At 36.8% G+C, this 14417-nt stretch overlaps 2 protein-coding genes across 4 annotated transcripts in view; both read left to right on the forward strand.

Moving 5' to 3' along the window:
- Positions 1–1133: 1133 nt before the first annotated feature.
- LOC107657417 (ubiquitin thioesterase otulin-like) lies at positions 1134–6514 on the forward strand. 3 transcript variants are annotated; one of them, XM_016445472.1, is made up of 9 exons: positions 2084–2182; positions 2497–2608; positions 2736–2942; positions 4251–4321; positions 4426–4532; positions 4611–4751; positions 4905–5021; positions 5579–5848; positions 6037–6514. In XM_016445472.1, exons 2-9 carry the CDS (start codon positions 2541–2543, stop codon positions 6292–6294), a joined length of 1239 nt encoding a protein of 412 aa, XP_016300958.1. In that variant the 5' UTR covers positions 2084–2182; positions 2497–2540; the 3' UTR covers positions 6295–6514. The 3 variants fall into 3 exon arrangements, with proteins under 3 accessions (XP_016300956.1, XP_016300955.1, XP_016300958.1); XM_016445470.1 differs by lacking the exons at positions 2084–2182; positions 2497–2608 and adding an exon at positions 1134–1534 and having other exon boundaries at positions 5636–5848; XM_016445469.1 differs by lacking the exons at positions 2084–2182; positions 2497–2608 and adding an exon at positions 1135–1534.
- Positions 6515–9842: 3328 nt separating this feature from the next.
- Positions 9843–14417, forward strand: part of ankhb (ANKH inorganic pyrophosphate transport regulator b) — a 17652-nt gene continuing 13077 nt past the window's right edge. The window contains exons 1-2 of the mRNA XM_016445491.1: positions 9843–10301; positions 12815–13031. Of these exons, the coding sequence (XP_016300977.1) occupies positions 10206–10301; positions 12815–13031 (313 nt within the window). The 5' untranslated portion in view covers positions 9843–10205. The remainder of the gene's footprint in view (positions 10302–12814; positions 13032–14417) is intronic.

Here is a 14417-nt window from a genome sequence, read left to right on the forward strand (position 1 = left end):
AGGGCAGTATTTGATTGTTTGTCGCGACTGTGAAAAATGTCACCAGTGTATGTCATCATACTGCATCGATAATTGCAATAGTAACTCTGATCATCGTTCTGAGAGAAAACTGGACAATGCAATATGTTTTTTTGCCTTTTTTATGTGTAAAAACTCCAAGGGAAGGAGGTCGCGGAGAAGACGCCGAATAGTAAATCTGTTAATGTCACTGATTAAACCCACTGACTCTCACTCAATAAAAGAATCACATTGCTGTGTGTTTTTGAAAGTTTTGATTTGGTTGGTTTAATAGTTAACATTTACTTTGTCATTTAAAAGTTTCCAACAAAGAAATGGATCGACTTCTGTCAGCTTGTTGAACACACACTTTTATTTGGACAATGTACCATATGATGGCTGAAGCAGCAGCGAGCGTCCAGCGGGCGACACTGTATTCAAGCTAATCGGGTAAACACTGTAAACCAAATTCTACAAAACCTAAGAGAGAAATGCAGTGCATATCATGCAGTGCGATAAAATAGCTTCTCTTCCCTGCAAACGATACAATGACGAATGAATGGTTGTTTAACTTAAAGGCAAAAACAAAACAAAAGATAAGCATTTATCCGTATAGAGAATGAGAAGTAACCATGGAAACGATAGCGTATCCTGCTAATATGGTGGCGCCTCCCCGAAATGCAATGCGGAGTGAAATGATCGTGACGTAACTCCTCATTCTCTATATATTTTTTGTAGTCTATGTCATATTTGTACCAGACCTCAAAAGTAACAGTAACCTCAAAAGTTGATGCCTCCTCCTCATTGGCAAAGGCAAAGCAGGTGCAGTGTGGTCACGGTCACCCCTACAGCCCCAGTCGTCTTCGTTTTTAAATTAAGAAATTGTCTGTCATAAATTCCATATTTGTTATTTCTAATGTTCTTAATGAAGTACATACTATACTTAATACATAATTTGAAATTCGTGCATATGCAAAATAATTATTTTATTTATTTATTCGTTTATTTTGGCTGTTTATTATCAATTTCACTTTCAAAGGATCTCCTATTATTACTAGCCTATCAAAAATGATAGTCTCTACAATTCTGAGCTGTGTGCTGTCATCTAGTGGTGGAAAAGATAGGCTATCCTGCACAGCCTTGGCCTGGGCATATTACTAGGGTCGGATGCCACGGGCTCTATTTTGGTCAGACTATTTTAAGTTTAAAATTCAAACACGTGTATCTCATTGGTCATATCCTGAAGTCAAACAAAACAGAAAAATGGCAGACAGCTATAGGCCGAAGCCACAACTGTGATGTAAAGTAAACTATAGATTTTTTATTCGACACCATGTGTCTCCATGGTGGTGATGGGGAATTGCTGTATGTCCACACCATCAGTCAACACTGAACAAACGGAATTTAATGGAGATCGGATAATGACCATTGCAACCAGTGCAGGGAACAATTTGGGACTTAATAAAAAGGACACAAACAGGACTCAGTACTGCACAAGGGTGTCATACCTTTACCACAAGGAATCTGATAATGAAGGGTAAGTTTATGCTTATTTGAACTGGTGTTTTTCTTTTAACAATTCACAAAGACACAGAACAATGACAGTGTACAACTAAGACCTGCTCCATTGTTGCCAGATCTCGCTAGAAAAACGGATACAGAACCAGCAAAAAGCAGACTATGCGTTTTAGTGTTTCTGGATAGAGTGTTAAAAGATTTCGGATTTATTTTGTTGTATTTATTGTTGCATAAAATCGCATAAAACACAAAGGATAAATAAATAGGCTATTATTGAATTATAATTAATATTTACAGCAATTAATAATACTCATAATATACATTATTTATAGTATATTAGATTCGATTTATGATCCATATCATAAGCTTTGAAGTGAAGAAAATAAATGTATGATTCTATTATTATGCTATGGGGATGCTAACAAGCCCAAATAAGCGACTTGTGTATCCACAAGAAGGCCCAAAAACTTGAAATGAAGGAATATTTGCTTGAACAAACAAGGTTATCGTCGATTAAAATAAGAGGACATGGCAACAGTAACTAGCAACGCGCCGGAAAACTACAATTCCCACAATCCTCTATTCACAGGAATGATTGTATTCGTAGGCTTTACTTCTTGTAATCTTCCTATTTTGTAGTCCCTGTTCGGCAAGACAGTAAAAGCAGGTAAGTTATATAAAAGCGCCTTCAGCTGTTTTGTCTGAGAATGGTTAGTAAAACATTACATTGATTGTTACTGATGCGGTTATATCACTGATGAGTTTGTGGAGTCTGACTGAATGCGGAAGTGTTCTGTTTGTTTTCTTTTGCTTGTCGCATAACTTGTTTCCATTGTGATGTGCAGAAGTGCAAGAGCAATGTTGTCACCTTCAAGCTGCACGTTTTATAGTTAGTTTAATTTATATTTCCCCTCTGCATCAGCCCGCCATGCAGAGATGCAGGTTGGACGTCTCACAAATGCACGTGTTGTTATGATTCAGGTACGAAGGATGTGCAAAATCACTAAAGTCACCAAGTCAAAACCATGAATAAAACAGCAAAGTCTGCTTGTGATTCTGACCGACAGAGTAAAAAAGTCAAAACGAGTCATGGGTATGCCATAGCACTGATTTCCTTAATGCAAAATATAAGTTGAGAAGTTATAAATGTAATCAATTTTAACAGCTTATATCTAAGCATATGTTATTTCATGTTGAATATAACTGATCCTTCTCTTTAGATCGACACAGGGCACTCAAGGTCAGAAAGCAGATGTGAAGGGCCAGGCAGCTGGAAAAGATGCTTGTTCTCCTGGACCTGAGAGAAGCTCTGAGTCTTCCCACACTATGCAAAAACGTGCTCAGAAGGAGGCCAAATCTACTCATAGTGACAGTCATTCATCCCAGCAGGATCTGATGAAGATGCCGTCTGCTGAAGATGAAAAGGGGTATTGTTCCTGTCAATTCATCTCTTTCTGTGCATGCAGTGTGGCTTTAGATTGTCATACAGTAGGTGCTTTTGGGTTGTGCCACTTTTTTTTAAGTGTTCTTCAAGGCGAAGAGAAAAAACAGTAGATAAAATTAATACTTGTAATTATAATTCTGGATGTCTGCTATTATGTGAAACTGAGGCTAAACTAGGTACATCATGTCAAGGGTTAAGACAAGTAATTTTGGAATACATTTACATTTCATTTGCATTTCAAATTTTCCTTTTGGATTTCACGATCACTTTTAGTGACATGCTTCACTCCGCACCAACCATTTTAGGAAGATGGCCATTTTAATAACGAATAGCTTCTCTTTAGTCCATTTTAGTCAGTTTTAATTTACTAGTTTTATACACTGACAATTCACTATTATGAAATCCATTAAATTTTTTCCCAAATTATATTTTTCTGGATTCCATTTTAATGGTTAAATTTGTAATTAATTGAAACTTGTACAATTTAACAACAGTATATTAAATTCATTAAATTTCTTGCCCTATAAAATGTTTTATTTTTTATAATTCCATTTTTTCCCCCTTCAAAATTCTTTTTCCGTTATAATATTTCTGAACTCCAAATTGTAATAATCAAAAAGCATGTCTAATCGTCTGAATTCATACATAAATGTTGTATTTTTATTTTTTTTTACAATAATTTGACCCTGTGACAGGTTTTATTTTTTCAGAAATGCAAACGCTGAAACGAGCGTCACAGCCTTGAGTTTGTATTAAATGAAACGGCACCATTTAGTCACACAGAGGCACTTGGTACATGCAGACTTCATATTCAAATAGCAGTCTTTTTGTGCTTCACACTGGTCCACACACTAGTAGACACTAGTCCATATCACATTTTGATTCATTGTACAGCCCTACTTTTGATTTATTCATCCAAAATTTGCCAAATTCCATGACATTCCATGTTAAATTTCATTTTTATTAATGGATTCCACGATTCTGTCTGCATTTTCTGCATCACAGAAATCGTAGGTCCCCATGTATTATATACGTATTTCGACCAAGTGAAGTATGCTTTGATATAAATTAATTTGTCTTGCTAAGTAGAAAATGTCACTTGACAAGCAACAACAGTGTTTAGCTTAAAAAAACTTTTCTCATGTGCATCTCTCAATCACAGGCAGCTTTATGTGATGGGCCATTTCTAAATATATGGTTACATGAAAAATATTATGCACTGTTTACTAGATTAAGGAAGTGACACAACTTACTATGCACCACTTTACAATGAGTCTTTGTTGTCTCATAGTGATGTGGACCTGTACAGAGGAGAAGAAGAAATTCAAAAAGAGCTGCAAGACAAGCAGCAGTCAAAGTCGGGTAGTGCTCAGTTTTTGAAGAATGTTCAGTGTGTATTGAAATGTTGTAAGAGATTTCTGTGAGGTTGTTTTTGCCTGAGTTAGAGGTGTCTTTCTTCCCATCAGCGGCTGTTGGTGAGGCCCAGAGAAGCGTGTCAGCTGCCGAAGATCTTCAGACCTACAGTGAGAGAGAATGGAAAGGCAACACCACAAAAAGTCTGCTTATTCGAAAGGTGAGCCTGCTTCTTTCACACTTTACTGTAAGTGTTTCTTTTTCAAAGGGCATTGCTTACACATGCTTCTTTTTTTAGGGATATGAAGCAATAGCCAGTGAGTTCAATCTGCGCAGAGTAAGAGGTGATAACTATTGTGCATTAAGGGCGACGCTCTTCCAGGTGCTCAGCCAGTCAAAACAGCTTCCTGCCTGGCTACATGACTCTGACATTAGCAAGGTAATTTAGCCTTATTGTGCTTAGACGTTAGGCATCCTCACTAATTCTGTACTTGCACAAAGCAGCATGACTTGATCATTATATTTTGCATATCAATATTGAATGTTATTATGTGTTAAATTAATTTGGTGCATTATGAATTTCCCATTATAGTGGCCAAAAGAAATTCAGTCTGATCAGGATTCCATTAAGGAGTGGCAGTTTCCATTTGAAACTAGCAAGAGCAAAGTGCAGCATCTTGAACAATGTCTGGAGCTACTGAAGAAAAGGGTAACATTTAATTTTTTCTTAATTGCTTATGTATGAATATCTATAAACATCACTGTTCAAAAGTTTTGTGGGAAGATGTTTTAAATGTTTTTGAAAGGGGTCTCTAATGCTCACCAATGCTGCATTTATTTGATAAAAAATGCAATATTGTGAAATTTTATTTTAATTTAAAATATACTTACAAATATTTGTTATTCCTATGATGGCAAAGTTGAAATTTTAACAGCCATTACTCCAGTCTTCAGTACCACATGATCTTTCAGAAATCAATCTAATATGCTGCTTTGGTGCTCAAAAAAAAAAAATTGCTTTAATGTTTAAAACAATCAGTGTTGTTCTACTTAACATGTGATACATTTTTTCCACATTTTTTTAATGAATATAAAGTTCAAAAGAACAGTATTTATGTGAACCAGAAATCTTTTGTAACAGTATAAATGTCCTTACTGTCACTATTTATCAATTTAATGCATCCTTTCATAATAAAGGGGGAAAAAAAATTATTGACTCCAAACTTAAGTGTAGTTGCTGGCAATATTTTATTGTTTTACCTATAGTGGCAAGAGACTGTCCAGTGCAAAAGTCTTGAGGAGAGGGAGCATATGTGCCTGCAGGTGTTCAGAGGTCACGATGAGGAGTATGAGCTTCTGGAAGCACTGAAGTTCTTGATGCTGAGGACTGCCATTCATTTGCACTCAGATATGGAGAAGGGCTCTGATGTGCCAGAGTTCTGCTGGCTTCTCTTTGCTCGTGACTCATCCAAATGCCCTAAGACGTTTCTCACCAACCACCTCAGACATGCAGGCTTCAGTGGTGGGCTGGAACAGGTTAGTGCAGTTAAAAATGTATGTTTACAAAAAATCTTTTGCTTTGTTTATTTATGGACCAATCATGTACAAATATTTAACTTCTAGCTTATAATATCTACTGTTGATTCGTTTGATTGCAGTGTTTCAATGGTTGAAGTGATCATATTTTATGAAGGAACCTCTCCTGATGATATAATGTTGTTTAGGTGGAGATGTGTCTCCTGGGTTATTCCCTTCAGCAGACAATGCGGGTTGTTCGGCTGTACAAGTGTGATACTGAAGAGTTTATTACATACTACCCAAACGACCACAAGAAGGACTGGCCTCCTCTATGCTTGCTTACAGAAGATGACAGACACTACAATGTACTCGTCCCCAAAAAGTCCTCGGGATTTGATGCATATGGTAGGCCAAAGTGGAATCCACCTTCAGATGGACAACCAAGCATAACGACACGTCTTTAAAGAGTAAATGGCAATCACACACAATCTACCGAACTCAGGAGTTACAATCCATCATGTTTTCCACATAGCTGTTCTTGAATTGATGTTTTGGGATGTTTTAATTCTTATAAGTTTAAAGATTTGCTTATCCTTATTCTGCTACCTATGTAATTTTAAATAGAAGGATAAAATTGTATGCATTTCTAAATAAATTATGTGCAATAGTTTTATGAGACACAGCTGGAACGAAACATTTTTTATATTTTTTTTATTAGTTGATTATGAAATTAATAGTTTACTAGGTTAATTATTTCTTTGCTTATTACAATAAATTTAAACTGTAAATCTAGACTTGCTCTTCTACTTTTCTAGATTTTTAGGTATTAAAGGGTTAGTTCACCCAAAAATGAAAATTAGCCCATGAATTACTCACCCTCAAGGCATCTTAGGTGTATATGACTTTCTTCTTTCAGACGAATTCAGTCGGAGTTATATTAAAAATTGTCTTTGATCTTCCAAGCTGTTTAATGGCAGTCAGCGGGTGTTGCAGTGCATCAGTCCAAAAGAAGTGAAATAAAGCGCATCCATCCATAATAAAAAGGGCCTCACACGGCTCCGGGGGTGAACAAAGGCCTCCTGTAGTGAATCGAGTGTTTTTGTAAGAAAAATAACTATATTTATAGCGTAATCAATTTAATCTAGCTTGCGCTCACAGTTGTACATGGAAGTAGCTCCAGGCGGATGACGTATGAGGTCAGCTTTGCGCATGCGCCGCTGAGAAGTGACGCACGCGGAAGCGCAGGGGAGAGATCAAAACAAAATGCTGGTCACGAATTAGAAGTACAAAACGAGGATTTGTAAAGAAGAATGTCGCAGGATTTCTATATAAGCCAAGAGGAGACTGGTTTTCCTTTGCTAAAGTAAGGAAACTTTGCTTCCTTTGCTCCTGTTAACAAACGTTGATTTTCACGAGACTCACTGGCGCATGCGCAGCGCTGACCTCATACGTCATCAGCCCGGAGCTGCTTCTGTGTACTACTGTTGGCGCAAGCTAGATTAAAGTGATTATTACGTTTTGAATATGGATATTTTTCTTACAAAACGCATCGATTCGCTACAGGAGGCCTTTGTTCACCCCCCAGAGCCGTGTGAGGCACTTTTTATTATGGATGCATGCACTTTATTTCACTTCTTTTGGACTAATGAACTGCAACACCCGCTGACTGCCATTAAACAGCTTGGAAGATCAAAGACAATTTTTAATATAACTCCGATTGGATTCATTTGAAAGAAGGAAGTCATATACGCTTAGGATGGCTTGAGGTTGAGTAAATAATGGGCTAATTTAAATTTTTGGGTAAACTATCCCTTTAAATTTAGCTAGTTTATTGTGCCATTCAGGTTAAGATCTTGGTGTCCTTCCACTGGTTTCAGTATCTTGTATTGTCTTTTTCATTTGTCATAATTTTAATAGTCTGACAATTTATTACTTTGCTGAGCAATTTACACAGCGTGGGCAGGAAATGAGAAACAGGCACAGCTCAATAATTCATGCAGCATCTGATGAAGCATGCAGCACTACAACAGTCCGCCTCCATCTCAGATTAGTTATTCACTGAAACTTTTTAATTAAATTTTATGATGACGGAGTAAAGAAATGCCAGAAGAGATGTCTCGGAAGTATATGAATACATGAGCCTTTCAATTGGTAAAAGGTTTAGTTTTTGGGGGTGTAATAGCCAAATCAGTTTCAATTAATCTTGTATGGTTTACGTTACATTGTGACAAAAAAAATAAAAGAAAGATCAGCATTAGAAGATCTAAAAAAATATTTTGGTGCATACTTTACTAGCACCTTTATATGCTTCTGACTGGCCAAGTCGTAAAAATTTTTTACGTGCTTTAAAAAATGAATAGCTTTAAAATCAGTCCTGTAATTAATGGGTAACCAATGCAAATGTACTGTATGTTCTCTGCAGCTGCAGCATTTTGTACCAAATGTAGTTTATCAATGCAGTTCTTCTTAGGCAATCCAGTTTAAAATTACAAAAATGAAGGCAAGAGAAAATAAAGGCATGAATCAATATTTTTGCATCATCCAGTGAAATAAAAATCAGAATCGAGCGATATTTCTTAGATGAATAATGTGGGACTCAGTTACAATTTAGGTGAAACTTAAAACGAATTATCTATAATGACAGCAATAAAAAAATGACAGTCCCTAGTCCAGTAGATATTTATGTCTCAGTAATCTCTTCTTCTCATGATTTGTACTAACAAATTTTATTTCATTATGCTATGTGACTTCATGGTGTATTTGACTCAAAGCCCCATCTGTTCCCCAACACAATAGTCAATATTTTACCCTAGCATAGACTATAAGATATTTTCAGCATTTCTGCTATAATTTCAACAAAGTTGAATATTATGAAACTATGAAAAAATTGTTTTTATTAACAGAAACCGAGTGTGTTAATGTTTAATTAACCATGATTTGTTATGTGGTTCCAGATATGAAGAACTGTATGTTCTTCAATAAAAAAAACAATAGTTATTAAGAGGAGAAAATATTTAATTAGTTTGTATGTTCTTTTTAGAATCTTTAATTAGTTTAAAAATAGATCATTTTAGTGTATTAATAGTGAATTCAGGTTAATTGGGACACTTTTATGCCAATAATTTCGAAGGCTATTTGAATTAATTATTCAAATTGCCTTATATTTCAAAGGTAATTTGAATAAACCTGAATGAATTCACCTATTTATTTAATTTAAAGTCATCCTGTGGCCCCTTTTCTGAGTTTGCTGACACCCTAATGGACCCCGGGCCCCCTGGTTGAGAGCTGTTTATTATATATCTATGTGAATTCAGGTTAATTGGGACACTTTTATGCCAATAATTTTATGCCAATGAATTATTCAAATTGCCTTATATTTCAAAGGTAATTTGAATAAACCTGAATGAATTCACCTATTTATTTAATTTAAAGTCATCCTGTGGCCCCTTTTATGAGTTTGCTGACACCCTAATGGACCCCGGGCCCCCTGGTTGAGAGCTGTTTATTATATATCTATTCAATACACATGGCGCACAAAAGGAGATGTTAGTCAAAGTGACATCCTCGGTCACGCAAAAACCTGTACGATTGTCATTTTTGGGTGAACGGTCCCTTTAATTGACAGTCTGTCAGGCAGCAGCGCGTCTCACAAGACTTGCCTGCTCTGCAGCCCCACCTGCTGGCCGACAAATAAGATGTTGTTCGGTTTTCACTGATTCATGAAAGCCACGTAAATTTTGTCTAACGTTTAAGTCTCATTTTGATATTTATTGTGTTAACATTTCATGTCAAATGAACGTGTAGGCCTACACACAGGTAAGATATAAGGACGAAGATTTCATCTCCCTGTGCCGTGCTCATCCCTCTCTAGCAAGCTCTTCTCTGAGAATGAACTCTTATTTTAGACATCTGTGTGTTGTTCAGCAGTGTGTTGTTTTTCTGCACGCAGCAGGTGACGTTTAGAAGAGGAGTGGCTTTTATGCGCCGACCGTCCCCCAAGGATGATGATTTAAGTACAGTTAACCGAGTGGCCATCTACAGCAGAATAGCGCCTGGCCCAGCGACTCCATGCATACGGCTTTATACCTGTGCTGCACTTAATCGCCGCGGCCGATTATATGTATTTATTTTCCTCTCCACTGATGGGTGAACAATGGAGAAGCCGTCAGCAGAAATTTCTGGTGACCCTCCTAGTTTCCCATGCTCCAGATCATTGTTTATGATGCTGTTGTTGTGTAGGAGGGCAGGGACGGACCTGATCTCGGCGGATTTCTGCTAGAAAACACTCAGAACTCGACGGGCTGTGATCGGCCTCGCATCCTTCCAGATCCGAGCAGCTGATGTTGGCGGTGCTGCCGCTCTCCTCCAGGTGAACATGGTGAAATTCCCGGCGCTCACGCACTACTGGCCTCTCATCCGATTCCTGGTGCCGCTGGCCATAACCAACCTAGCCATCGACCTCGGCGAACAGGCAAGTGTGAATGAATTGTGTGTTAAATACAGCGCTGCATGACGTAAGATTGGTGGTGTATCCTTGGAGCTGGACACTGCAGCAATGGCATCCCTCATCCATCCGTGCTCCTCGCTATAAGAGGTCTGTTTATTTGTGGCTTGCGAACATGTAATGCGTTGCCCACATAATTTATAGGATATAGGGCGACCCTGTGGTTTTATTTCTTTTAATGAATCGGTGAAACGGCGGCCCTTGGTAAACAAGGCATCATCACAAACAACATGAGCCGATCAGCTGTGTGTTCGTCAACAGCTGGCCATACAGCGCATCCAATAACGTGTCACACTGAACAATGCAAAAGCAATCTGACTGAGAGTAATGTGCACTTTTGGATGGGCTGATTTTGTTGTCTCCTCTGCGTGAACTGGCCTTGTTTTTGTCAACCATTAACGTATGTTGTGCGCTTACAGTAGTTTTTATAACAGTCATTATGTATAATTGGCTACTAAGACAAATATTTATTGTCATGTTAAACTCAAATATTTGTGATTTATTGAAAATTAACATTTAGAGAAAGACTAATCTGTTTGACCAAACAATGTTTTCCGATATTCACCTTTTTCAGTTAAATCGGTTATCGGTTCTTCGATATTAGGTGTACAAATAAATGAATGCCATTATATAATAATGTATTGTTTGGATAAATATAAAACTTTTAAAATAAAGTAATTTATTCTTCAGCATGAAATGTGTAACTCAATTACATAACAATATTTCAAATATTCATATTGTTTTATTTTTGTGGTAAAATAAAAAGTTTTTTTTTTTTGTGTGTCAAAAGCTAAAACAAAACTTTCAAATTGGTAATAAAAAACTTCGACATAAAAAATATCGGTCACACTTTATTTTAAGGTCTAATTCTCGCTATTAACAAACCATTAACTATGATGTTTGCCTCAATAAGCTACTAATTTGCTGTTTATTATTAGTTAGTAAGGTAGTTGTTAAGTTTAGGTATTGGGGATTAGGGATGTAGAATATGGTCGTGCAGAATATGTGCTTTATAAGTACTAATAAACAGCTTATTAATAGACATGGTAATAATAAGCAACTAGTTAATAGTGAGAATTGGTCCCTATACTAAAGTGTTACCAAAATATCTGTATTGGTATTGCCCATAGTTCTTAAAGTGACAAATTAGTTTTTTTGTTGTTGTTTTTTTTTTTTACATAAAATTAGAATATTTTGAAATTAGAATGGATTTGATGGACACAACTCACTACACTGAAGAATTAATTGAAGAAAACATTGCCATTCAATTTTTGTTAGATACAAATTAATTTTTCAGAATCACTAATGGCATACAGAAGAAATGTGAGCAGGAACCCTAAGAGCCCGTCTGCCCACAGTAACAGACAATCATTATCTCACTGCACATTTTTCTTAGGCGTTGGAGATGAAGTGGCAGAGCCAGAAGGCGGCAGCAGATAAGGAGAAGAACCCTCCATTCACATGTCCTTTTGACTTTATCCGTTATTGTACAGGTCTTGCTGCTTCCTATCAATTCTGTGACTGACTATCTACTGTTGTATCGTCCAAATGAAATCTTAAGATTTAAACATAAGCATTATTCTCCTGCAACAAGTATTACAGAATGGTGCCACCACGTTAGAGTCAAGGACAGGGCAGAAAAGTTTATTCATTAGTGCAATAACACCCGCAGCCTGTAGAGCAAGTAGAACTTATGTACATCTCAGCATTTTCCAACAGGTTTGACATCTGACACATTGCCAAATCACCTTCTCATGTGTTGATGGGGATATATTCTGGCATGTGACAATAAAGCTGTAAAATTGTTCGTAATACAGTTAGTCATCATTGAGATGATTTGTAGTTACTGTAGCTCCACATTATTCAAGATTACAATGGCTCTTGTTTCTGATGACAGTTTACAGGTGTTTCTCTCAAGAAAGGTCCATGAATGAATGTAATTTTATAACAAGTCTTCCTCTTTCTGCGTGACACTGTTGCTTAATTATGTTTAGACATCTGACACATGGTGCATTGTGACACTGTGAAGTTTGTATTTTCGCACATGTGTGGCTTTAAAAGACAGAAACACTGTTAAGAGTAAATTCTGGGTTAGTGGTCCAATATAGCACACTGGTGCTCGGATCTGGATCTTTTTCTAGGGGACATGCCATGAAAAGCATTTAGTCAGTTGATACAGGGGTAGTGTTGTATATCTTGGGAATAAAACCCTCTTTGTGTAGAGGAATCGCATGAGGAGTGATAGTTTGTCCTATCACCCTTTCAATTCATCCCTCAACATCAGAAATTAGGTTATGTTTTAGACAAACCTAAATCTAGATTTAGTGTGGAATCATTTTCTAGATTCATGTAGATTTAGAATAGGTTCATCTATATCTATATTGTCTACATTTTTTTTATCACTCTACTAGCCCCTCTTGTACAATGCTAAAAAAAAATTGATTCGGATGCATTTTTATCATTTCTCTCTTCCTCTACAGGCCTTGAACAGGGGTATTGCAACAGTTAAAGAGGATGCAGTAGAAATGCTGGCCAGCTATGGTCTGGCCTACTCCCTCATGAAGTTCTTCACTGGCCCTATGAGTGATTTCAAGAACGTAGGGCTGGTGTTTGTCAACAGCAAACGGGACAGAACCAAGGCAGTCCTCTGTATGGTCACCGCAGGAGCCGTGGCTATCATTTTCCACACTCTTATTGGTCAGTCTGCCAGTTTATTATTTCCTCACATATGCCTCTGGTCTTGCATGACTAGTTTGTACTACATGTACAGAGAACACCGCTTTGTTTTTCACTTTTCCAAACAAACGTGTCATGGTGGTAGACTTAGTAAGCAATGTTATGACTGGAGAAGGACCTCCTTTTAGCTCAAGTGGTCTGAATCACTCAAACCCCACTCATCTCGGCAGATGCATCCATTCTCTGGAAAAAAAAAACTCATTACACAAAGGAACATTTTATTCCAAGCACGGTCTCATCTGCTGTGTTGACGCAGGGGCTTTTTTGCCAGGTTACTACATGCCTGTTCTGTGTACTCTGTGAATGGAGAGGCGTCTCCCAAACAAACTCTATTCAAACTCACAGGGGTAGCTCGCCATTTATTTTCGGATTTTTGTTCACCCTCTATGATTATATCGTCATTAAACAAATTGTGCAAAATACTGCACTCCTACTCAGCAGAAAATAATTTCCGCCACCCATATTTACCCAATTACAAATACTTAAGTTTGTGGGATGTGGTTAAAAATGGTTTAGTCATCATGAAACAGTGTATTTATACAATCTAATCCAAAAATTAGTTTGAAGAATAAAGGATATTTATCTTGAATATGTCAGTTTCTCTAGCTCAAATACATTTGCATTTACACAAATAGCCATTTACATACGTAGCAAGAAATCAGAGCCATTTCCAGCCGCTCAGCAGTACCCATATGGCAATTACTGCTATGAGTACATGGAGAAAGAATGTAACCCCGAGGGATATAGGATACAAACCAGCACCTTCTTGGAAGAAGGCATGCATTTTTAACCACTAAGCCACCACCTGTCTGCCATACGTAATGATGTGCTTTTAAATGAAGAAGTTATGGTGTGTTAGCATAACATGGACACTCTCCATCATCTTGAGTGTGGTCTCAGTTATATTATGGTCGTTTGCGCAGTCAGAGAGTTTGGTAGAGCTGTGTCATCCATCTGTGGATCACGTCACTGCACACATTCCTGAGAAAAGGGGGGGAAAAACAGGAGAAATGGGAGACACGAGAACTTCTGTATTATTATATTATATTATATATTTTGTTATATTATGTTAGAACTTTTACATCCTTGCATTTTATTTGTTCTAGTTTTAACAGCAAAGCCATCATGTCATATTATATTATATATTTTGTTATATTATATTAGAACTTTTACATCCTTGCATTTTATTTGTTCTAGTTTTAACAGCAAAGCCATCATGTCATATTATATTATATATTTTGTTATATTATATTAGAACTTTTACATCCTTGCATTTTATTTGTTCTAGTTTTAACAGCAAAGCCATCATGTCATATTATATTATATTATATTATATTATATTATATT

Source organism: Sinocyclocheilus anshuiensis, unplaced genomic scaffold (genome assembly GCF_001515605.1).
Source record: "Sinocyclocheilus anshuiensis isolate Anshui unplaced genomic scaffold, SAMN03320099.WGS_v1.1 scaffold155, whole genome shotgun sequence".
Taxonomy (NCBI): domain Eukaryota; kingdom Metazoa; phylum Chordata; class Actinopteri; order Cypriniformes; family Cyprinidae; genus Sinocyclocheilus; species Sinocyclocheilus anshuiensis.